Consider the following 25,647-nt stretch of genomic DNA (forward strand, 5'->3'; position numbering starts at 1 on the left):
CTGTGGGAAGGGGTTTGAGGGAGGTAAATAAAATGCCTTCGGATGAGGGAGAAGGAGTCTAATCCAGCCCATTCTCTTCATGTTACCGGTAAGTTGTCTATTTGCAGGGAGCTTTTAACATGGAGAGGCGTTTTATAAAAACAAAAACCATACTTTTTGCACAACCTTTAGTTTGTAGTTTGTACAGCCTGTTTACCACCTACTTCTGCTTCTGCCTAAGAGATACCCAGGAAGTGACAGATCAAAAGCCAAAACGGGACCATGTTCACACATAAAAAAGAAACTTCCTCTTGTAGTCAATTACTCTAGCACAGGCATCCCCAAACTTCGGCCCTCCAGATGTTTTGGACTACAATTCCCATCATCCCAGACCACTGGTCCTGTTAGCTAGGGATCATGGGAGTTGTAGGCCAAAACATCTGGAGGGCCGCAGTTTGGGGATGCCTGCTCTAGCAGTAAATGTTATCTAAGCCACTGTATAGAAGGGGGGGACTACAAGATGGAGTGGGTTAAATAGAGAAAAAAAAACAAATTAAAAGTGTATTTCTCCTCAGGTCATTTTTATTCATTTTGGTTTTCCACGATCATATAAAGTAGGAAACAACAATAATACAACAACAGAATAATCAAGCTTTTTTTTTTGTCAAAGCATATAAAACATATGAAAGCTATAAGCCCCAGCACAAACTTCAGAAGAACAAGGACTGAGTAAAATTTTGCTCAAGAAATGCAAAAAAAGCATAAAATACAAGTGCACAAAAATATTGGAATGCATAAAATAAAAAACTACACATTAGGTAAAGCATTATAAAATATACAGGTTTGCAAAAATTGAAACGGGGGGGGGTGTTGGGGGGGAAGGGGTATAATGAATACACAGACAGTGTCAATAACACTGGAATACAGGGAAGGGGTGAAATGGCAGTTTTAAACTGAGCTTCCTTTCCCAATTTTACGTCTTCACTTTCTTGGCATCCTTTTTTCCAGAGCTTTCTATGGCAGAGTCTGCTTTTCTTTTTTGTGACTGGAAAAAAGGTGGGAAGGGAGAGAACAAGTCACATTTTTGTCCATATTAACAATGCTTGATGCTAAATGTATATAAAGGTAATGAAATCCAATAGACCATGAAGTTGCCAGTTAAAATAACAACGGATCCTAGATTTCTCTGGATTTCATCCATGTAAGTTCAAAAGCAATCTAACAGAGGCATTGAAAGAAGATTTAGTTTTAAAGAGTCCTAACTTCAGTTTTAAGTCTTAAGTTTGCAAGGTAAGGTACCCAATTTGAGTATTGCACAGCTATTCCCAAAACCAGTAAGAATGGATGGCGTACAAAGGATAAGGTTAAGACTGATAAGGCAAGGAGTGGCTAACTTGGTGCTTTCCAGATTTGTTGAACTGCAAGTCAAATCAGCAAGAATACTGACCATGCTGGCTGATCAGAAACATACACCATGCTGTTTTATTGTTACAGATGCTGCTGCTATGTCATATGTGGTTATGCTTGTTAAGTGGCATTTGCCATTGACTGGGCAATGAAAGATCCATCAAGAATTCAGTTTCTAGGTGTCAGTGGTCTAAGTAGCACTAAGGAAAGTCACATTAAACCACCTGTGCTAGGAAAGGTAAATGTAAAGGATGGCACATGGGGTTGCCCCTGTCATTCTACTTTCCTATTATCCTTGTGGAAACCAGTGCGTTAAGAGAACTGAGGACAAGCCTTCACCAGTACTCTTGTTTCTGACTCTAGTATTTTATATATATATCACAGCTCTATCCAAAACTTTCCCACCTTGGCAGGTACACTGGGCTCAATGGTCTACAACTGCGGCAAGCTTTAAAATAACCAGGAATGCCTCCCCCAACCCCCCCCCACTTGCCTTATTGTCACCAAGTGGAACAGAGGAGGGGAGCTGGAGCAAAATAAGTGGGATAGGAAAGTGGCAAATGCACAGAGCTTTCCTCCCCCCATAAAACACTTCATAGTGAATCACCTAGCAATTAACTACTCCAAGTCAAAGATTCTTGTTTTCTCTAAAAGTTGGTGTCCATTCAACTGGTCGATTGGAACACAAAAAATGGAGCAAGTTAAATGCTATAAATACTTGGGTGTCACCTTTCACTATAACTCAAAGTGGGTGACCCATCGCAATAGAACAGTTAATTTAGCAAGATGCTCGGTTGCTCAAATCAAGCGCTTTCACTTTCTTGGTGGGAATCAATTTGTACCTGCAGCAATTGGTGCCTATAAGGCAAAATCCGCCTCCCAGCTTCTATACAGGATCCCCTTATGGATATCCAGCTTTAACAACAAAGTAGGAGTCCAATCATCCTTCTTTCGGCAAATCCTTGGAGTACCAAAATGTGTGCCATACCTGGCTATCTGTGCAGAATTGGGCCAACACCTTCTTGAGACAAGAGGTTGGATCATTACTTTTAAATATTGGCTAAAAATTCATTTTAATACCGATCCAGATAGCCTGATATCCTATCTTCTGAAAGATAGCCACAGCTTTATATGGTTCTCTAATATTTCCAACAAACTTAGGCAACTAGGCCTTTCAGTGGACTCCCTCTTGACATATGAGGACTCATATATCTTTACTCTTATTAAGCAGAGACTGCTTGATATTGAATTCCAGAAACTTCATCCTGCCCAACCTCTAGTATGCTCGCCTGCCTTCTTGGGGCTGCCACCGCACCAAGGATTGATACCTAATTATTTATATGACCTGGTATGTCCTTTTTATCACAGAGTATTTATGTTGGCCCGCCTAAATGCTTTTCCATCCTCTGTGTTAGCCGGAAGACTCAAAGGCATCCCCTACTGGAATAGATTATACCCTTGTGGCCAGAAAGAGGTAGACTCTATGGCTCACATGATCCTGGACTGTCCCCTTTCCAATTTCTTTGACTTTGGCCCCCCTTTATCCTCTACGAGACTTGGAACCCTCCCCAACAAGGAAACAGTGGTCCAGCTCTTGTTGAGGGATGACTTCCCCGAAATTACCAGAATTATGGCCCACTACTTGTCCAGAATATATGTAATTAAAATCAATACATCTAGCCTTCAACAACGATAGCTGTGGATCCCTTGTGTGCCGTTTCCTCCTCCTCCTGCTCTCCATTATTTCTGTATGATGTAGTCACTATTTATACTAATGACCCATATGTGTTGTATGTTTTGTCCCTGTTTTTATATTATATATATATGCCAATAAAGGTTTTGAAATTGAAATTGACACTTCATAGCAGTAGTCAGCAGTTGGTTTTCCCAGAAACTATGAAGAGGAGTGGTGGACCAAGTTTACACAGAAGCCACCAATATGACCTTCATCTATTCCCTTTCTAGCAGAGACCTGAAAGCAAGCTGTGGCCTGATGTCATATCAGCAGGTCTCTTTCTGGCAAAGGAAAAGGAGAAGGAAACCTCTAAGCACGCTGTGCTATGATTAGTTTCTACCTCAGTAATTACAGTACTTTCAAAGTAAGTTATAGTTCATCTACAAAGCCTGAACCTTGAACTTGTAAAGCCTATGACCCACATACTTTAGAGACTGTCTCTTCTCCAAGGTGGGAAACTTGTGGCCCTCCAGATATTCTAGGAAGTGGAACTCCTGTCACTCCAAGTCATCATGGCCGAGGGTCAGGGATGATGGGAACTGCAGTCCAGCAGCATCTTAAGGGCCACAGGTTTCCCAGGCCCAATTCAGTTAACATCTACTCTGTGTAATCTGCCACTAAAATCAAGGACCCTGGAACTGAGGAATTATTCCACCTTGTTTTCATTCCAGAAGGACTATAAAACCTCCTCTCTACTCATCCTTTGGACTTCCTAAAGTGACTTTTCTCACTCATCTGCTGGCTATTTATGTTTTTAAAATCCTATTTATTTTTTAAGACTATTGTTTTATGTAGTTGTTCTCTGCATTATAAGCTACTTTGAATACATGTTGGAAAAGTACAATATAAGTATTTAAAATGTTTGGAGAGGGGTGTTGATGTTTGATTACCGCTGGAGCTTTTGTTCCCCGCTTTTTCTTTTCAGCTCTTTCCTTTTCCTCAATTTCCATATTTTCTTTTTCAATGAGTGATATGAGCGTATTGCAGCGTCTCTGGAGTTCCTGAGAAATAAGATTAATATATATGTATATATATATCAAATTCTGTGACAACCTAGCCAAACATACAGAGACATTAAGCAAGCAAGACATTCAGAGGAGAAGGTGCAGATCACTCATACCTGTCAAAATTTTAAAATGATACCCACAAAGTCCTTTGAAAATGTGTTTCATGTTAGCAAAACAAATTGTTGATTGTAGCTTTAGGGTGCAGTACAGAGTAATTAAAATCAATGGGTATTTAATGATTAAATTCAATAGGTTGTTAACTTTTTCTCTAATTATGTCCTATGAGATTCTACAGCAACTTAGAAAGAGAAGTATTATAAGGGCTTTACAACTTACAAAGAGACAATACAAATTGCCACAGCTACTAATTTCAGCAACTCTTCTAGAGTTTTGCACTTTAGACTTGCCGAGCTGGCTCATCTAAAACAAACTTCAATAAAAGCATGACTAACACCTAAATGCACATGAAAATGTGCAAAATGTTTTCAAAAAGTGCATGCATGCAAACACACACAAAGAAAATTCCGTTATTATTCATTTTATGGCAGCCTTTTTACCTTTTCATTCAGTTTCATATAAAACACAGTATCTCTTAAAATAATTAATATAAAATAACTCAGAAACCTTCTGAAAGAGCACTTCAAATCAGCAAGCAACACTTAATTTATATCCAATTTCAAGATACTGCTAAAATAAATTGAGATTATGTTTTAAAAAATGGGTTGATTCCACTGCCAGTGTGGTATAGTTCTTAAATCTGGAGACCCAGATTAAAATCAATCAGTCATTAAGTTCACTGAGTGGCCATGGTCCAGTCACTCTCTCTCAACCTAACCCACCTCACAGGGCCATTGCAAGGAAAACAATGGTGATGGTAGCAAGCTCCTTGAAGCAAAAGCATATACATGTAATAAGGAAATAAGTTTTAAAAACAATTAAGAGTACAACTGCTGTACACTACACCTGGGATCGTTTTGGGATGAAGCACGTTTATAGAAATTTAAATTATGTATAAATAAAATTTTCAGCCTGTTTTGGAGTACAGTACGAACACACAATATGTACATTTAACTTGCATGATCTCAACCATGTGTAGTAGAAGGCAGGCTGGTTGTTAAATTCAAGCAAGCCGGAGAGCTTAAAAGCTATTTACATGCTGGGTCTGCCTGCATTATCCGGCGTATAAAGAGCTCTTAGGCTCTCTGAGAAACATCTTGTAGGGCCATCAGTTCCCACGAGAGCATTCCTAGCCTCCAAAGTCAAGCAGGCCATGCCCAACAAGCAATGCAGAGTGCAATGAATCATCCCTAGCTAACAGGAGCAGTGGTCAGGGATGATGGGAACTGTAGTCCAACAACAGCTGGAGACCCAAGTTTGAGAAACATCGCCCTAAGCTCCAGGTGGTTAAGATACGTTAAGTGAAGATATCCTGAGTCTTACAATGTATAATGGATTATCACCAATAACATCAATCAACCAAAGAATATAATTTCCTATCGTATGTTAGGCCCATTAGGTTCACTGTTGTCTTTGACGGGCATGAGTTCTATGAGGTCTCTCTAGCAGAGGTCTTTTCCACTGCCTGCTACATGATCCTTTTCAAAAGTGATTGCCAAGGATTGACCCCAAGACCTATGGCATGCAAAACACATGCTCCAACTTTCCTCATTGTAACCCACAGAAAAGTTTTCAACTGCTTTTCTCTTCAACCTCTATAAGAAATGTCATTTGTAGGAAAAAAGGGAAAAGCAGGTAACCTAATGATCCCTTGAAGTCAGTCATTTTCAGCTCAGTCTCTGACCCCAGTGCTGTGGGTATAAAAGTCACACCGTTATCTATGCAGCTGTCTCATACAAAGGAGTTTTCTTAAAAGCCTCTATTTCAGGCAGAGGACAGAGAGGCTGTTCTCAGTTATTTTTGGCATCTTCTGAGTTTAAGAGCTGCACGTCCGCATCTTCTTTGCACTGAAGCAAACCAGAAACTGGGCCCTGCATGTACAAGCTATAGGATTCACTGGCTTCTTACATCTTTTCTTAGGAGGAAAGACCTCCTATTAGGAGTTGCTCTGTAACAATATAAAACTTTCTGGAATATCAAGCACTTCACATTGCCTCAAAAATTACCCACTGTTCTAAGCAAGAAACTCATTTTCAGTTGTATATTTCATACACGTAGAACAATCCCAACTGTCAAGGGGCGATGAGAGGAAGAACAGGATCAATTAGAGGCATGGGCACTTTCTCCAGTGAAACCAACATCCCAACAAAATCCCACTAATGTAATCTGTGAAATAAGGCATTAAAAAAACACCTAAAAGATTGTATTCTTTAAAATGCGACTAAAATTTGGGATACATGAGAAATGAAAACACATTGCTTATATTGTAAATGTCACATGAAGTTCACATTACAAACCTTTTTTTTTTAGATATGGTTATAAATGGTTGTAGTAAACTAAAACCTACTCAGAGCATACCAAATGAAATGAATCATGGTCATTAACTTCAATGAGTCTACTGAGTAGGATTAAGATAAAAAACCATCCATGGGGATGTAGCTAGCAGTATGCTTCCTGCATCATTTGAGGGTTTCACTTGATGACAAGACTCTTTTTCTGATTCTATGATTTCTCTGGACAACAAACGTTCTTCCATTGAAGTGATGTCTGCAGTTTAGAGCACAGAATCTTTCTTTTCTCTCTCTCAATAAAGCCACAACACTAATTTGCACCAAGGGTGTGTGTCAGATATGTAGGGAAAGCAGCGGGGGTGGTGGTGCAGAGCAGAAAAGTGGTCAGCAGAGAAAGGGTTATGAAACTCCTGTCAGTGGGAAAGACTTTGGCAAAAGCTGCTGAATCTTGGCTTAGCTTTTCTCACAGGACAGCTGTGAAGATACAGAGATTACAAATAGTAATCATTTGCTTTTGACTTACATAAGGATCAGAAGTGAAAGAGCAAGATTGACCAAAAACACAACCACCTCAAAACAACAAAGGGATGAAGGGGAAAGGAGAGACTAGGCAACTTATCTGCACTTACTGCCTTTAGACTTTTCTCCCGCTGAACACCAAGAGTATTGATACAAAAATCAGTTACAGCTGTTTCTTTTTGCCTCCCACAAATCTGTACCTGTGTGTTTGATTTTGACATAAGACGACATGGGAAGTACAAGCAGGAGCACCTTTGTTCTTCCTCAGAAAAACCAGAGTAAGAAGAAATTTGGTCTCCCCAATAGCTTAGAGCTGTTTTATCTTCCCATGTGCTTAACATCATATTGTCAGAACTGTTGCATTCAAAGTTATCAAAAGCAGAGAGGTGATAAGACTTTCTAGAATACTTAAGTTTTAAGCTGACTGTGTGACTGAAACATGCACTAGATTTTTTTGGGGGGGGTGCATGCATGATGGAAGCATTCTGAACTTGCATCAGAGACATGCATGAAATCATTTTATTCTGTGTAGGCTGGAATGTGAGAGTAAACACAGACAACACAATTTCTTTAAAATGTTGTGGTTTTCAGGTGCTCTTTCTCTTCCTTACTGGTATACCAACATATACACTGTTTGCGACAATGGATACATTATGTATGGCCAGGGAGAATTCGTGATTTACTGAAGATTACCAATGTCACTGATACCACCACAGCAATTTATGTAACAAAATCATCAATAATATCTGCTGGTGCTTCCAGAAAGCCTAACGCTCTGCCTCAGGAAAAGAATTTATGAGGAGCACTGAATAGGACACCAACTCCCAAATGTGCTGAAGTGCAGGGCTTAAGGACAGATATTTCATTCCAGTGCCAACCCCAGTCTCCGTTTCCGAAGGCACTCTCAATTCAGGAATTTTCACATTTCCTAACTGTTAAAAAGTAAATACAGCACTACTTCTTTTGGTCCTCCTTGTGTGAATTAAACCTATGAAAACCATATTCCCTCCTGCTCAGCACTCCATAGTCAATGGAGTAAGAAGAGGAGGCATCATAACAGGCACAAGGCTTAAAAAAACATTATCATTTAACTTATTAAAAATTTGAACTTCCAGAAAATGCAGAAGTATAAAGTAAACCTCAAAGGAGGAAGTTCTGTTCTCCACTGCCATGGACAAAAGCCAGGGTAGCCAACCTGGTTCCCTTCTGATGTTGTTGAACTACAAACCCCATCATCCCTGACCACTGGCCATGCTGGCTGGAGCTGATGGGAGTTGGAGTACCACCACATTGTCTCTCTCTAAACTAAACCACCAATGAAGCAGAAAGACAAAAGAACACTGAATCTTCAAAGGAGAAATCACAGCCCAATGATTCTGCACCAATGGAAAAGGAAGTATACAGAGAACTGTCATATGCCATGCCTTGAAGAGAACAGATATGCGATTCAGTGGTGCGCTTACAATTCCCCTCTCAATCAGTCACAAAGAAGGGCAGTTACGACAGCAGAACATCTAAATGTGAAGTACAAAGTCTGGTGCAGAAAAACTAGAATTTTATAGAAACTATCAAGCAATTTATGGGCTCATACTGTGTAAGCCATATGCTTGCATGAAAATAAGAAACAAAGAAGAATTTATATTGGCTTCTGAAGAGAAGTTTCCTGAAGAATTTTTTTCAAATAAATACATAAGAGGGGGAACATGGAAGAAAATCAATGTATTTAGGCAGAACCAGGGAGACATCTAGTGGCCATCAGAAAGTAAAGATGAATTTCTAAGTAAAATACATAGAAGTCTTGGTTTTTAAGTATAAGCATTTTCAAATACCGGTAATTGTAAAAAGATTCTAAATTTTCTACCTAGCAATCCTTTACAAAAAGAAAATTCTAGGAAGAACCTCCATTGTGATATGATATCATGGGTTAGTGAGGTGTGACAGACTAGGACGGGGACAGGGCAGGACCTCTGGTTACATTCCCTACACAGCCAAGAAGATTACTAGATGGCCTTAGGCCAATCACGTATAAAATCAGCCTAACCTACCTGACAGGGTGCCTGTGGAAATAAAAAGTAGGAAATATATGCTGTCTTGAGCTCACTGGAGGGAAATTGGGATATAAATGTTATAAGAAAACAAAAACATACCGTATTTTGATTGGATAAAGAAGGTATGAACTTTAAGCCAGACATTTCTGACAAGTAAGAGATAAGACAACATTTTGAAAAAACCTACAAACCCAACGTTATCAGAGACCAGAACACATGGCTGAAAAACCATGCCCTGAAATGCAGTCTGTAAATCAGGTTAAAAATAAAATATATATTTTTAAAGTCCTTTTGCATCAGGCAAATGGTCACGCAAGTCGAGCATCCAGTATTCCCAGCAGCTAATTGGATGTCCACAAGCAAACTAACAGTCCTCTCCTGCTGCTGTTCCCCAGAAATTAGTCATTATGACTAGTAGCCACTGATGATCACAGCTTCCATTAATTTATTTACTGCCCTTTTACCATCTAAGCTAGTGGTCAGCTTCACATCATGTGGCAGTGAAATCCATGCTTTAACTACGCAGCATGTGATTCTATCTCCCTGTCCTGAATCTCCAGCCAATCAGTTTCATCAATGATCCCAATTTTTTGGGGGGGACGGCATTTCTTTATCCACATTCTGCATAATTTTGTATACCTCTTCCATAACCTCCTCGTGATCTTTCTGCAAAACCCAAAAGTTGCAACTCATAGGGAAGATGTTCCAGCCTCTTAACCATTCTGGTTGCCCTTTCTGCATGTTGATGATGTTGTTGTTGTTCTTTTTACATTCTACAAGATTTGAGCTGTGACCATGAGAATTGCATCCCATCATGATCAGGCTTGGAATTTCAAGTGGAAGAATAGTGACAGGCAGGACTGACAACTCCAACTGAAGTGGTATGTACCATGCATAGGAACTACTTGTCCGCAGAACATGCTAAAAGGTATACTGCCTGCCAGTCATAGGTGCTCAGGCACTACTAACCCTTTGGACATATTTGATCCTAAGCATTCTCAAAGTAACCCTTCCTGGAAGACTTTAGCCAATTAAACAGCATTGAAACCATCAATTTTCACACTGCTTCTCCAACTTTAAACCACCAAAACATTGGCCTTTTAAACTGTGGGGGGAGGGTTGTTTATTACTATGTTCTATATTTTTGTAATTTTATATATTGTAAATCATCTTGAGATCCTTGGATGAGGGCAGTATAGATTTTTTTTTAGTAATAATAATAATAATTTAAAAGTTATTCCTGAACATTAGAGAAATCGTCCATGCAATAACAAAAGTGGACAAAAAACTCAGCTTAGGCTAAATGAAATGACTCTTGGGTGCAAAAAAAAGAAATTCTGCTCTTAATGAAGTGGCATATCTTTCCCTCAAGGCTTTAATTAATTACCACGAGAACAGTTGCTAAATTGCTACTGTGAAAAGTATGTCATCCTTGAAACAACTCTACCATACAGTCTCCCTTCAAAAAACAAAAACATTACAGGATCAACCACACATAACAGATGTTAGTTGCGCAGAACTGCATGCTTTTGGGAAGTACTCAAATTATAATAGCAAACCACAGAACTGCATCAGACACCAATTTTAAATTAGCACGTCTATTAACTAACTTTTTAGAGCATACCCTCCTACCATCCCAACTTCATGTTTTGCTATAAACTATTGGCTTTAAGGTCTATCTTCCTATTTTATGGTTTGTCAGTTTTTCTGGGAAGAATCATTCTATGCACCAGCTGATCCTGGAAAATGAGAGTAATTTTGTTTACTTACTGTTAGAGAGTGAATGTACAATTGTACCACCAAAATCGGTCTTTAAACTAGACACTGTATCTGTGACTAATATTGGGATCAGGACAAACTTCCAGATGGCAGCTTCTCCAGATATGGTAGTGCCAGAAGAGAAAGCAGCCAAGTGGTACTTCCTGTTCATGTGGGCTTGGTTTTAGATTGTCTTCACATTACCACTGCTGCTGAATCTGTAGTGCACCTACTTGTCCATTTGTGTAGCCACACACACCCCATAAGACTTTGGGTGTCGCAGTACTTGCCAGCATCTTGACTGGACAGGGCTCTTAGGCTAGGGACATGCAAGAACTCTAAGACTAGGGTCACTAGTTCTCATACATATTTGCCCTACTCATTCTGGTGCTCTTGTAGAGTGGTATAATATACATATAGACCAGGGATGCAGAGTTTGGTATCCTCCAGATGTTGTTGGACCACACCTCCCATCAGTCATGATCATTAGGTCATGCTGTGGGGGTCTGGTTGGAATTGAGTCCATCAACATCTGGAAGGGCTCAGGTTCCCCATGACATAATGATTGATTTAATATCTCTACATTGCTTTGTGATAAAAGTTAACAAATTCAAAACATAAATCAGTTCCCCCTTTGGGGGGAAAAACCCATGCAAAAACTAAGCTCATGTAAATCAACACTATCTACCTACCATTGCTGTCCTAGATTTGATAAACCAGTCAAATCTAAATTGGGGTGCATTGCGTACACACTGTCTCAGTTCTTCATACACATTTTCTTTATCAAATCCCATTTTATGCAACATGCATATCAAGAATCTATCTTCTTCTTCTGTGTAGTTTTTGCCTTTGTTTGTTCCATACTGTATACGCAACTGATGAAAAGGTGCTTTGTATCTTGCAATCTAAAGGGAAAAGAGATTTTTTACTAGCAATGTGCATATGAATATTATTCAATGGCCATTTATGCTATTTTAGCTGCAGTGGGATTATACTAAAATCAGCAGCCATTAAATCAGCCCCTAATCAAGACTTTATTCAGCCAGTTGTAAGACTAAAATTGTTACAGCTGGTATAACAATCCTAATGTGTTTATACTGGGAATTTCAATCCATATGGCTTAATAAAGTTAAACTACTTATCATAGAAAATAATAACTTTGTTCACCACTGAATTAGTGTAAGCTTTGTACTGAAAAATTAGAAAAACTTTATCAGTGGGGAACATAACCATATGCTGGTTTCTTAGGGGGAAAATTAATCAGAAGAAATAAAAATTTGTGGAAAAATTACTTTGACATCCAGGGCTTTTTTGATGCTAATTCGCCTCTGTATTCTGGCCTCCCCTCGTTCAATCTGAGCCATGATCCTCTCAATGTCCTGTAGTTCATTGCAACGTTCCCAAAAAACAGCTGAAAATTTCAAGCATTAAAAAAACACCTTAAATGCTTTGTATTAAAATAACATTAATAACTACTTTTTCAAATAATATTTATTCATTTTATAAGAATAAAAATACAGAATATGAAAATACACAAAAAAGAAAATAAAACACAAAAAATTAAACACAAAAATACAATAAAGAAACAGAAAAAAGATATTCATATTTTGATTCTTATATCTTAACATTTGTGACTTCCTCGTGTTCCCCCTTACTGTTTCCTTGTAAATCATCTTTAGTAATTTATATATCATAATTCCAATCATCTTATATCTTCTTAACATTCATTTCACTTATTCTTAATTAACACTTATACCTAAATCCTAAAATACTTAACATATTTGTCCTCTACAACCTCTATGTACTTCCAAATCTAAATCATACGCTTCCAATATTACAATTCTTTTTTATATAAACTTTAAATTTCTTCCAATTTTCTTCCACCGACTCTTCTCCCTGATCACGTAGTCTCCCGGTCAGCTCAGCCAGTTCCATGAATTCAATCATCTTCATTTGCCACATTATTAACTACTTTTATATAATTAAAGCTTTTTCCCAATATTGCCTAACACAGTTTAAACAAGGTATATTATCATATCTATATTTGGGGGGGGGATTTAAATCTTACAATGTAGTAAGTTGGACTTCATACAGAAAGTCTTGTTCCACAAAGGCTCTAAGACCCTTAAGAAATTTGCAACAGAAAGCAAATGCATAATCTGAATCTCCTACAAGAAGGAACTCCAGATGCTTGCTCCAGAAAAGGCCCACTGAAAACAACCAATGCTACATATAGAGCTAACTGAGTTGTTTCACAGGAAATAACCGGGGAGGGGGGGGGGAATTGAGCAGAAAACAGACAGAAGCAAACTGCGCCTTAGGAGTCCCCACCTCACTCTCAATCAAAGCCTCCGATTACAACTTTTCATTAAACATGAGCATGCAAATATACTATAAGCTCTGGCACAGGATGGCTATCATGTCATAAAATAAGAGAATTGTAGAGCTAGAAGGGAACCAAAGGGTCATCTAGTCCGAAGCAGACAAAGATGTACAGGTAAAGGTAAAGGGACCCCTGACCATTAGGTCCAATCTGGGGTTGCGGTGCTCATCTCACGTTATTGGCCGAGGGAGCCGGCGTACAGCTTCCAGGTCATGTGGCCAGCATGACAAAGCCGATTCTGGCGAATCAGAGCAGCACACGGAAACGCCGTTTACCCTTCCCGCTGTAGCGGTACCTATTTATCTACTTGCACTTTGACGTGCTTTCGAACTGCTAGGTTGGCAGATGTACAGATACAGGTTCAAATTCCTACTCAGCCATGACACTCACTGGGTGACCTTGGAGCAGTTTGCTTCCTTTCTTTTTTTCCAGTGCTATACCTCAGTGCAACAGGCAGTCAGTCAGCATGTGGTTTTATGTGCGTGTTTGTAGGGAGGCAGGAGCAATTTCTAGTGTTTTCCAATAAATGGCTGAAACTATTTAAAAACACACCTCACCCCTGAAAAGGTACGGCTGAGGCTGCAAAACACAATTATGTCTGCATACATTAGAACTGCATTTTGGGTTCTTCCAAATTCCTATCACTCAACAAAATCATTATCAGCATTATATTGCTGTCAAGAGAAGGGAAGAATAAATCCAGCCGCTCCGCCCCTGTTTTGCCATCCACAGCGGTGGCAAATGAAGCATGTCACGATCTAAAAAACAGTGCAGAATAGTAATGGCTAAAGGGTTACAGAGTAGCATTCTCAGCATAATCCCTCTGCAGATTTTAAATCTCTCCATGCGGGACCATGCATTCTTTCTACACTACACATTCTTCAAAATTACCAACCCCTGTAGAACTACAAAAGTAACCCAACAAATTTAACCATTTCGGAAATATTTTTTAATTATCCAAGGTATATTTGACAAACCTGAATATTCAATAACTTCTTCAGGTGACTTTCCTTCCACTTCACGGGCAATATTATCTATATCATCTCGTCCGTACTTTTCATTAGCTTTAATAAACTGGTTGAAGTCTCTTTTGTTCCAGTTTGTAAAACCCTGTTAAGCAAGAAGTTGCCATTAGGTGAAGGAGGAAATGTTTTGCTAGATCTTGCATCTTAGAAGGATACAGTTGGATTTGCTCGTTAATGCTTCGGTACAATGTCACATAATAATTACAGGGGTTAATGATCTTGCAGGATTTCCATAAACATCTATTATCCAGGGTTTATTACTCAGTCATAAAAAGTTGAACGAGTTATTTTTGCACACAGCTCCCCATGCATCAGGGAGAGAAGCTTTTTATTCACGCTTGTAAATGGCATTTCTTCGAAGAAACAAAGTTCAATTCAAATCTTAATGGATTTTCACTTATATCACACTTGAGCAAGCACAAGTAACAAATAAAATTGCAAGAGTATGAGGGCACTTGTCCAGATGTCACTGGCAATCTCCTGGGCATCCTGGAACTAAATGCAATAACATTCTGTTTTGAATACTTACAAAGCAAATGGTGAATGAAATGAACACCTGGATAGGAAGAAAATAGAGCCAAAACACCTATTTCCCTACACCTCCTCTATCAATACATTTGCAAGAACTTCTTGTAGCAATTGCAAAACAAAACAAAATACCCCAAAGCTAACATTGTATATTAAGTCAAAACTTTAAAATTCCTCAGGTTCTTAAGCCACTAGAAGCTGATTTATAAGTTACAAGAATAATGGCAACTTTTTAAAAAGAACTTCATGGAGTTTCTAGTAAAAAATATATTCATGGAGAAGTAAAGCTTCCAAATTTCATCTTTATCATTTTTACTCCTAGATTCCATAGATAACGAATGTCGGACTAACTGCAGACATGACACATAATTCACATGGTTGTAACAAACCAACTGTAAATTGTTTCTGACATTGTGCATACGAGAGAGCAAACTGTTCTATACAACAGATTGGATCCAAAGCTTCCTTTGCTCCAACAGACAGCCTTCCCCTGGTGGGGGGGAAAACTTCTTATGTCAACAAAAGCAGTTCTTCCATCAAATAAAATCTATTTTCATCAAAGGAAAGGAACGTTTGTATCCACCACAATTTAACAAGAAGGAATGCTTGAAAAGAAAACCAATGGCAATGAGAGGCTCCATATCTACATTTGGTTTTGCTGGTTTAATTCTAATTGCTTTTGGGTGAATAAGAAGTGAAATGCATATCTGTATTTCAAATATTAACAGAAACCCAGCAGCTCTTCTTTTTATACTCTATCCTTCATACGTGACAAAAAGAGGAGGAATGCTTTCAAACAGTGAAGGAGTAGATAGACTCATATGGTTTTGACTTGATCAAAGGTATTACAGAGAAATATGAAAAACTCCAGGTACTTTGGTAAAGCTCTACTTCCAGAGAGCAATACTAGCATTAAAGATTTTTAAACTGCCTACACAGAAGCTAAGAGCGATATGGCTGATATTATTGTACTTTCAAGAGATTCACTTCAATCAACACAAGGCAATTTAAATTTTCAAAGGACAATTACTAAAATAACCATTTAAGAACACCACTCAAGAATGTGACTACTTACATGCAGAAAAGTATCAGAGAATGTGAGCAAACCCTCCACTTCCTTCCTTATAATATTTAAAAAGTCAAGTGAGCTAAAAATGATCTTCAGAGTAACTCAAAAATAATTATGTAAGTGTCAACAAGACAAGTTAAATGCATAAAGTAAATCTAAGTTTTTAAAGCTGAAGTGGACAGATAAAGAATGCCTGATTTGAGAGTGCCAGAACCTATCCACTGTACTGTACACAACTGTGCTATTCAAAGGAAAATTAATAACGTAATCATTGCAAGAAGAAAACCATTCACTCCAAGAGAAACAATGTGATCTTTCCAAAGGAACTGTTGAAGGATTTGTGATTCAACTTGACTATTGCCGATTTCAGCTGCTCTCTTCTCTGAACTCTCGTCCACCTGCACCTTTTTGTGGAGAGAAATCACCTCACAAACCAGCGACAGCTTAGCAGCTGCCATTTTAAAAATAGAAGAGCCTAACCAACTTTGTCAGTTTCTACACACACACACACACTCCAAAACAGAGGCACTGTAATTAAATCCCTTCAAATTAATATAACTACCATATGAGAGAATTTGTAAGCTCAGATGGCGGTATCTGCAGTTTTTCATAGGAAAACTACAGTTATCACTGCTTGCATTTACTGCACATGGCTGTTATCAACCTTTTTTCATCCCAATCTAGCATGTCACACAGTAAGCACACAAGCTTATAAATGTTGTTCTTTGTTTAAAGGTTCTTCTTTTGTTAAAGAAAAGAAATTTAAAAGCCATTTACCTGGGTAAGAAGTTTTTCTTTCTCTTCAGTTTCTTCAGAAGTAAGAGGAGCTGACTCATCAATCTTCCGCTGTTCCTCTTTCTGTACCTGAGCTGCATTTGGGAGGTCAGGGTTCCTGGGGACCTGAAATCAGTGGTGGAATGAATGTATAGTAAAAGAGCAATGATATTAAAGGTTCTGTATATAGTCCTATCCATCTCCCTTTACTGCCTTTTTGAGAAACACTAGTCGGGTGGGATTGATGCGCTTCTCATCTACTGAGTATTTGTTAGAGAAGGAAATATTTCCCTAGCATGTGGCCGCTGGTGGAGAAACATATTTTTACTTGTGTTTACAGTCCTCAGAAAGTTCTTCAGGCAAGGTGAATGTAGCATATCATAACTCATCCATCTACATGTGTCCTTTTATAGCTTGCAGGCTCTTGTCCATGGAAATGTAATGATAACTGCGACTAGCAAGTAACCACTGCACCTCAAGAGGATTTTCTTTAAGGCTTCCAGTGTTCCCGGATACGACAAACAAGAAAGAGAAGGGGGGGAGGAAATGTGTGTGTATTACTCCAGCGATTAAACAGTGAAGCAGACATTAATTCCTACAGTTAGGGTAAAATGGAATGAACACAAGTTGCAATTATCTGATATCAAAATAATGTTTAAATGTGTTTTTAGTGCTCTTTATTTCTTTTAATATTTCTAACTTTTCCCCAACTACAGTGATTATTAGAACCCCAAGGCCTTTTCGGCAAGCACCCACCTTTTCCACACCTGGCATCATTTATGATCACTATCACTGAAACTGATCTCATGCAACTGGACCTGTCAGTGCTCTGGACACCTCAGCTGAAACTGTATCAACAGTGATATCAAGTTCAGAGTGAAAGTGAACAACTTTACCATTGGAGTGCATAGAAAATTTGTCACAGCAAGATTCTGATGCTCCATTGCCCATAACCTTTGGGGCATATCTCAACAGTTCATTAACCACTTGGAAAAGCTCTCCTGGGCAGCTACCTGAGCATGTGAAGATGGTGGAAAAATAAGCCTACTTTGTGCCTACCATGTGGCAGCGATGGCAGCAATCATGTGCTCAGTGGTATTCTCTGTGAGATTTGTGGCACTCGCACCCCGGCTGTTACCTGTTCTGCTTCCTCGCCTGTAACTCTCCTGAAAACAGGGGCAGGGGGAGTAGTACAGGTTCCTTGTCACAAAAAAAGGGCATATAGGACTGTGTCTCCTCACCATTCCAAACTGAAAAAGAGCCTTGACAAGAGCACCAGCCATGTCAACTGGAAAATACCCCAGAGCATTCAGTCACCCTTTGGATTCCTTAAGTCTCCATGGGCAAACCATCTCATTAAGTCCCCCCACCTTGTGGGAATGGCCTGGCATGGGCAGGGGGGTGGGGGAGAAAGAACTGCCACTGTCAAGCCAAGCATTGCCAGGAAATAACTCATGCATGGCAATGGAAACACTAAAACACTCCCTACTCCCTACTCCACACTATAGCAAGAAGCATATCAAGGACCTATCCTGCCACATGCATTTGAGCTGTGATGTACTGAGACAAGCCCATGACATTGATTTACAAAATGATATTTCACTGATTTCAGCACATATATAATCTTGGCTTAATATAGAGCATGTTAGAGGCAAATTGTTACCATTGTAAAACCATTTTTAGAGGGCATGGAAGTAATTTTGCCTGTGACTATATAAATTAGCTACTGAATATTTCCATTTAAGCATGTCAGTCACAAAAGCAAAGTTTAGAAACATAGAATTAAATAGCTCTGATTTTATTCTTTGAAGATGAAAGACCATACCAACATATTGCTCTTTTCCAAGCACAATATTATTATTCATACAATCTATCTATTCTATGGTTGAATTTTTTTTTGACAATGTGCCAAAAATGCAAACATTTACCGGTAAAAGGACAAATTTGGAAGGCTTATTTGGAAACAATGCATATAAGTTGTAGGGGCAGAGCTGTCAAGCAAGACCAAAGGTGGCAGACAGTAGAACCACTACTGTGGAGGCCCAACCTGACAAAATAGCACTTGGAGCCCAACAGCAGTAATCCCAGAAGGGTGTAGTGAAGGTAGCTGGGGGACATCACTGTCACCACAAAATATTCACACAGCCTTATTGGCAGCACTCCTGCTGAGGCAAGTTCAGGGCACCAGAATGTCTGCTGTCCCTATGCCTTTGTGGGTTAGGATCAAGCTTTCTAATGTTTTTGTTTAATTTTAAAGTCAAGCAGCTGCAGGAAGCCAAAACTGAGATCAGAAGCTTACATAGGGAGGAGACTGCTCCTCCTTTTCCTTGTTAAAATCACTTTTGATTGTGTTTGCTCTCACTCCACTTCACCCTTGAGCACACAACGTAATTTATAATGTCCCCCATTTACAGACGAGCATGTCATCTAATCATTTTCAAAATGTGGATATATGGAAATCCATATTCCTGCCTCATATTAGGGAAGGGAAGGGAAACAGATCCTTACCTTGTAGCCTATGGTCTTGCGATAATAAAGAATCTCTTTTTCAAGGAGTTCAAACAACCGTGGGGGAAAGAACTGGAAATCTTGAATATTTGGCTGTTTCGGAGGTCGTGGAGCCTTTGAAATTAAACATATATACCATTAATGCTACATGTTTGTCTTCAGACATGTTGCAACATGTTTTTATATTTAAAAGGTTATTAAAGACTGAGGTTGGGAGGTAGGTGTAACTAGTATGAACTACCAAACTGTACTCTCACCTTTGGGATTTTTGGTTCACTAACTCGAAGTGCTTCTCTGAAATAGGCATCCACAGCATAGTTGGCTTTGCGTTCTCGTTTTGGAGGCTCTATCCATTCCATCATGCTCAGCTAGAAAACAAATAAGCTCAAAACTTTAAAAAATACTGAAAGATAATTCTAAGTAGCACATATTTAATTGCTCAATTGGTATTGTTGACAGAGGTGCTTGTTTTAAGACAAGACTAGAATGCAGAAGACTAGTGCATGTTTCAATAGATATTAAACTACCTGCATTGCTATGAATGGTTAAAATAGCAAATCACTTAGTTCAAGAGGGGTTAATTTAGAAAATCATTTCTTTCAGGTTTTATTTTTTAATTTCCGACTCCTCTTTGAAACTTGATCAGTTTTTGAATAAGCAGAAGAAATTAGTTTTGTATGTTTTCATGTTCCTCTTGTAAGCAGATAGTAGACTGGCTAACATTCAAACATGAATTATTATTACCAGTATGCCATCAGCGCAAATACCAAACTTCATTGCCACATCCTAATCTGCACTATTAGTGAATTTTTATATTAAAAAACCTCTCTCACACACAAGCAGAGAGAACAACAGAACATTCCAAACACATGAACTTGAAACCTGGCTCATAAACCTTGCCTCATTAAATGAAGCTGGTAGGACTTATGTTGCCCTGTTGCATGAACTAGAACAGAACTTGAACTCTAGAACAGAGTTCACTTTTCAGCAAGTTTCTTTCACTTCACTTAAGAAAACTATCAGTTGTTCTTTGCTTTAACGGAATCTTCCAATCCAAGGTCTGCACTTATTTGTAGGCTCTTAAAAGAATGTTAGATGTCTACCATGAAATAAATTCCTGCTCTTATAGCTTTATTGTCCCATTTCATACAGTGATAGATTGCTTTCATTCATTTCTTTTCTTCACAGTTACTGTATTATTCCCTCACATTATCGACAGAATCCCATTCTAGTAATTTCTGAACAGAGGCCTCTCAATCTGTCTACACAGCCTTTTAACTTATGTCTTACAGTATTTTTTCCCCTGCACGTGCAACAGTTCTACAATGTTCATGCTGAATACACTTTACATTATTATGGACTCCCTCAAATACTGAGGGAGTTTTCTAATGTGAAACATAGAATTATGTCTTGTTACAGCAAGCTTCATTTGTTTCCTCTGAATGTTCAAATTCCAGGCATCAAAAGAAAGATGTCTTCTCAGGACTCTTTCTTTTTGATAGATATACTCTAAGCCTGGTTAATGCCCCTACAAAGTGCTATAGGTAAAGTGAACCAAAAAGGGGGGAAAGTACATTGAAATCCTACAGCTTCCCTACATAACCTGCTCTGAATATTAGGAGTGTTTGTTGTTAACCTCTTTGAAGTGGAACTTTATTCACTTAACATACAATGCAAACACATTTATACTTATCAGTACAGCAGAAAGGTACCTTTTGTTTTCCTCTATAATCTTCACCTTCAAAATTGTACAAACTCACTTCTGTGTCCATAGTGAAGTTTCGGAGAGAGCTCTCACCCATTTTTTGCAAACGTTCATTCATTTCGGCTGTCTAAAGCAGGCCACCAAAAATAAAATGAAGTTAAACTTTAGAAAAGCCATTTTTCATAAAAACTGATGTTTCAACATAAAAACTGATTTGACAAGTTTACTTGAAATGTTAACTCAGACATACTTGATTCTTTTTTCTTAATTCAGAGCAGATGATTATTATAGAGACAGAAGATGGGCAACAATGAAAGTAATGGTAACATACAGCACCATCCAAATCCTCTCACCTTTTTTTCACCTCTTTCTAAAATAGTGGTAATATCTTCATCAGTCAGTTCGCTGTCCTTGGAAGCAAATACATGTGTTGCTCCATGTCGGATCATCTGTAGCATTTCATCTTTTGCCAGTTTATTAGACTGCTGATCGATAAGTCTCCCTGATACAGGAAACAAAGTCACAGTTTTAATGCAAAACTTCTCAGCTTTTTCATACCAGTTATAAAGGGACTCCAGTTAGAACCTGTAGTAAGGCAGAGGGGTAAGAATGAATCCTAATACATGATTTCCAACCCAAAAATGCATAAGTTTTAAAAATAATTTCTACTGGTGCAGGTAATGAGCTATAATAAGCATCACATTAAACTAATGCAATTTTATAGATTCATCAAAGTAACTCTTGAGCATTTTTTCTTACTGCGGAGATGGGGAACCTTTTTGGCTCCATGGGTCAGAAACTTATCAGGATCAGCCTGATTTGACCTGTGGGTGAGGATGCTCACCTGATAAAATCTCTTTTGTCCCCTACAAGCCTGGCCAATCTGAGGTTTAAAAGGGAAACGTGGAGATTTGCAAAGGCTTTAAGACAGACCCTACACTCCCATTTCAGCCTCTTGAAACAGAAGTGTTCCGTTTCAGGCGCTTCTTCTTTAAGCAAGTGAATGGGCAGCGGCAGCAGGGTAGGTGCTCGCCCACCTCACTGCTGTCACTGCTCATCCACTGACTTTTGAAGCACAAGCTGGATCTGAAGATGTGTGCATGCACACGAAAGCTCATACCAAAATAAAAACTTAGTTGGTCTTTAAGGTGCTACTGAAGGAATTTTTTTATTTAGCTTAGACTCAGACCAACACGGCTACCTACCTGTTACTTTAATCCTTGTTCGTCAGATAGGAATAGGCATGCAGCCAATGCAGGATTAAATCCTTTCCTCCCACCCACTATCTGATGTCCCCAGTGACATCAGCTGATGGGAGTGGTGCAGTCTAGGGAAGATGGCTTCATGAGCCAAACTCAACTCTGTGGCGAGCCAAGACTGGTCCATGGGCTGAAGGTTTGCCACCTCTGCCTTGCTGTCACTGCTAAGGAACATAACATATTTGGAAGGCATAGCCTACTTGTTTGGCATTGAGGGGCACATCAGAAATGTAAGATAGAAGGATGCTGAGCATTCAGCATGTTTCAGCTGCATTACATTAACATAAGTTAGATATTTTTATGACCACAGTGGCCATTCAACCAACATTGGTGGACAGAAGCATTTATTTTGCAATATTCTGGTTCATATGTGAAAAATATGAGACAGGCTTTGAAAATCTTTAGGACTTCAAAATCAGAAGAGATGTTGAGCAAAGAAAATAGTCTTCTTTTACAAGCATTCTTTGTTTCCAATCCCAATTATTTCACACAGTATTTTTAGAACATCCCCCTGGAATCCTTAAGTGCCTAGAGCATACAAAAGCTGACATTCTAACAAAGATGTTGCAGACTGCAGAAAAATCCCTTGAGCTTATGTATGGCTTATGAGTTTTATGTTGCCCACCCAGCATTTATATATTTTATTTCTTTTTTTAAAAAAAAACTTGATAATGGGATGCCTGACCTACATAATGTTTCATAGTCACAAAGTTTCAACTACTTCAATCGAGCTTTCACCAGCTGAAAACTAAGTTGTAATCTGCTTTACAAAATTAATCTTTGCTAACATTAAGTCAATATTTAGAGTAATACTTTACATATCCTAACCATAAAAGGCTTGTTGGTTTTGAGGCTCTTCTGCGTGAATGAGTAAAGAGTGGTCAATAATTATCTATGCTGAAATATCCTTGCTACAAAAGAGCCTAGTTTTATCTTAAATAATTGCTTTTTGTTTGTATAACAACTCACTCATCTCTCCAAAATAATTGTGTGTGGGATGACAACGGGGATTGTGACTCTTTTTTATGACACGAAGCAGAGGTGATCAGATAGCGGCTTGCCCAGCAAAAAAAATTAAAAGCTGGGTTTTCTAGGTGCACTGCAAAACACTCTACTAGAATATCTATCTAACTATCTATTCCTTTTCATGACAAACATTTGCCGCCTCAGGCACATGATGACCACGGCCGGTGCAAGGAGGGCCTCCAAAATGGACACAGGAGACTGGTATTGGGTTGAATTATGCCACAACTTTATTGATTACAGGAAAGGAGTAGGTTTGGCTATGGCAATGGGCATGTATCCAGCAACAGGCAGACTGCCTGCTACCTGATAGGAACTCAGTGGGGTCGCCCTTGTGCTGTTAAGTCGCCCCTGACATGGATTGGATGCCATGACACTGCAGAGGCCGCCATTGGGAGAGTTGTATTGGCCCACTGGTCTCCCTGTGGACTCCCAGACAGTCAACCCTGCAGTGGAATTTGCTACCAAGGAGTGTGGTGGAGTTTCCTGCTTGGCAGGGGGTTGGACTGGATGGCCCTTGTGGTCCCTTCCAACTCTATGATTCTATGAACCCTCCTGGACCCCTCTAACAGGGTTCCCATGAAACAGAGAACTCACCCAATGCCTTATCCACCAAAGTTACGACGGATGCTATGAGATAGGCAAAAGCCTGCAAGCTGGCCAATTCGTTTGTAGGAGAAAATTCCTCCCTATCCCCAAATATGGCAACCGCATAAACCATAGCAAGCTCCATATGTCAACATGCCCATTTTCCCCAACGGACAATCCCTTAACAGTCTGAGTGTGTGGGGAAATCCTGTGTCGATCTACAAAGAGGGTGGCCTGCACCTGGCCGCTCCCTTAAATATGCCAGGGGCAGGTTGGGCTCAGCCCCCATGCTCTTCCCCTTTATGGGCCTTGCAGGCACTGACCACCCCTACCTGGAGGTCAATTGCAGCCGGAGGGGGTGGCACCAGGTGACCACCCCCTCCCCCAGCCACGCAGGAAGGTGACGGGCTCCCCGGACCAGCCATGGCCATGCCATGCGGCAAATGCCGCCCACCTGGAGCCCCAGGTGAGCGAATATTTAGCCACTAACAGTTAAACATTATGCAGTACCTTGCTGTATAACTATTGAGTCTAGCCTCAGTTTTATCTCAGCTCTCTCTACAATTCTCTCTTCAACAGTGTTGTCTGTGATAAGTCGGAATACTCGAACTCGCTTCTTTTGACCAATACGATGTGCTCGATCCTAAATCACAAAAATAGCAAATTTAAATAAAAGCATCCTGGCACATCTGTAATCAAAATTCTGACAGAAGAAAAAACCCACACACTGCCCTATAATTATTAAGATTAGCACAAATGAAAATATTTTTCATTGTTGTTTATTTTAATTGTTTACCCTATTTTTAGAAGTCCCTCAAAGCTGGCAAGTATTAACATAAGCAGCTTGTTATTCTGTTTTCTCTTTTTCTCAATTCATTTTAAGGGCAGCAGCTGCACCAAGACATGAACTGGAGCAAGTTATTTGCAAGATCTACTTATTTTTTTCTTTAACAGCATGAGAGACCACTTTAAACTTTTGCTTTTTCAGCCGGCCTTCAGCTTAGCTGAAGCATGGGAAACAGGTAGCCTTCCAAAAGATATTTACTGGGCTGCAACACCCATAGTCCCATATCCTGGCAGAGGCTGATGGGTGCTGGGAGTCCAACAACATCTGATGGCCAACATGTTCCCCACCACTATCTCAGATTGTTAATAGTGTTTTAGTTCTCCCAAATGATTGACTTCTATGTGCTTCTGTTTCAATATTTTTTTCTTTTTGTTACTTTGTTATGATTTTAGAGGAAATACAACAGCCTGAGTGCTTAAAAAAGTAGAAAAGTGAATATAGATATCCATTTTTCTATTTTTAAAAAATGGATTTCCTAGTCAACAAAGGCCTAGCAACTGTTGCATTGTCCATTGTCAGACATATTCCGTTAACTGTTCTCTTTTGGGTCTGTGCAATGTTGCTATGCCCAAATGCATCAGTGTGACAATGTGCTGCATTGCACTGGCACTTCTATGTGTTCCTATGTTCTGTCTATGAGCATTTGACAGACGCCTATATTAAGATGCAGACTAGTAGCATCACTATATGCATGTGACATTTGACCCCTTCGCCCTTAAACTCCTGCATAAACAGCTATCCTGGTGAATAGACAGCTAATCCCTTTTTCACACTAGTCAACTAGTCTAATTAATTTTTTTGCAACTGAAGTCTAGAATCATTAAGGACATGGACTTAGTCTCTACAGGGTCTCCCTTACCACTGGGCAAAACGATAATCTGCTTCCAGTAAAGGGTCAGCTTTTACCAATCTCACTCCCATAAATATGTGAAGAATCATCCAGTTTTTAGTCACCTTGGAAACATCCAAGCAGGTGACCAAAGATGCTCTTACACTCTCAGAATCTTTCCTGCAAGTAATTTTGCACAAGCTCTGAAAACCAAGACTCTACTCCAGCAAGTAAAACACAGCAAACTA

The 25,647-nt window shown here is 39.2% G+C and overlaps 1 protein-coding gene across 1 annotated transcript in view; it reads right to left on the reverse strand.

Moving 5' to 3' along the window:
- Positions 1 to 539: 539 nt before the first annotated feature.
- Positions 540 to 25,647, reverse strand: part of SMARCA1 (SNF2 related chromatin remodeling ATPase 1) — a 53,304-nt gene continuing 28,196 nt past the window's right edge. The window contains exons 14-24 of the mRNA XM_060270546.2: positions 24,234 to 24,366; positions 21,207 to 21,355; positions 20,861 to 20,980; positions 19,406 to 19,516; positions 19,149 to 19,262; positions 16,644 to 16,766; positions 14,222 to 14,354; positions 12,154 to 12,272; positions 11,554 to 11,766; positions 4,012 to 4,122; positions 540 to 1,024 (exon numbers count right to left, since the gene is read on the reverse strand). Of these exons, the coding sequence (XP_060126529.1) occupies positions 953 to 1,024; positions 4,012 to 4,122; positions 11,554 to 11,766; positions 12,154 to 12,272; positions 14,222 to 14,354; positions 16,644 to 16,766; positions 19,149 to 19,262; positions 19,406 to 19,516; positions 20,861 to 20,980; positions 21,207 to 21,355; positions 24,234 to 24,366 (1,398 nt within the window). The 3' untranslated portion in view covers positions 540 to 952. The remainder of the gene's footprint in view (positions 1,025 to 4,011; positions 4,123 to 11,553; positions 11,767 to 12,153; positions 12,273 to 14,221; positions 14,355 to 16,643; positions 16,767 to 19,148; positions 19,263 to 19,405; positions 19,517 to 20,860; positions 20,981 to 21,206; positions 21,356 to 24,233; positions 24,367 to 25,647) is intronic.

The sequence above is a fragment of the Zootoca vivipara genome, chromosome Z2, assembly GCF_965207765.1.
Source record: "Zootoca vivipara chromosome Z2, rZooViv2.hap1.1, whole genome shotgun sequence".
Taxonomy (NCBI): domain Eukaryota; kingdom Metazoa; phylum Chordata; class Lepidosauria; order Squamata; family Lacertidae; genus Zootoca; species Zootoca vivipara.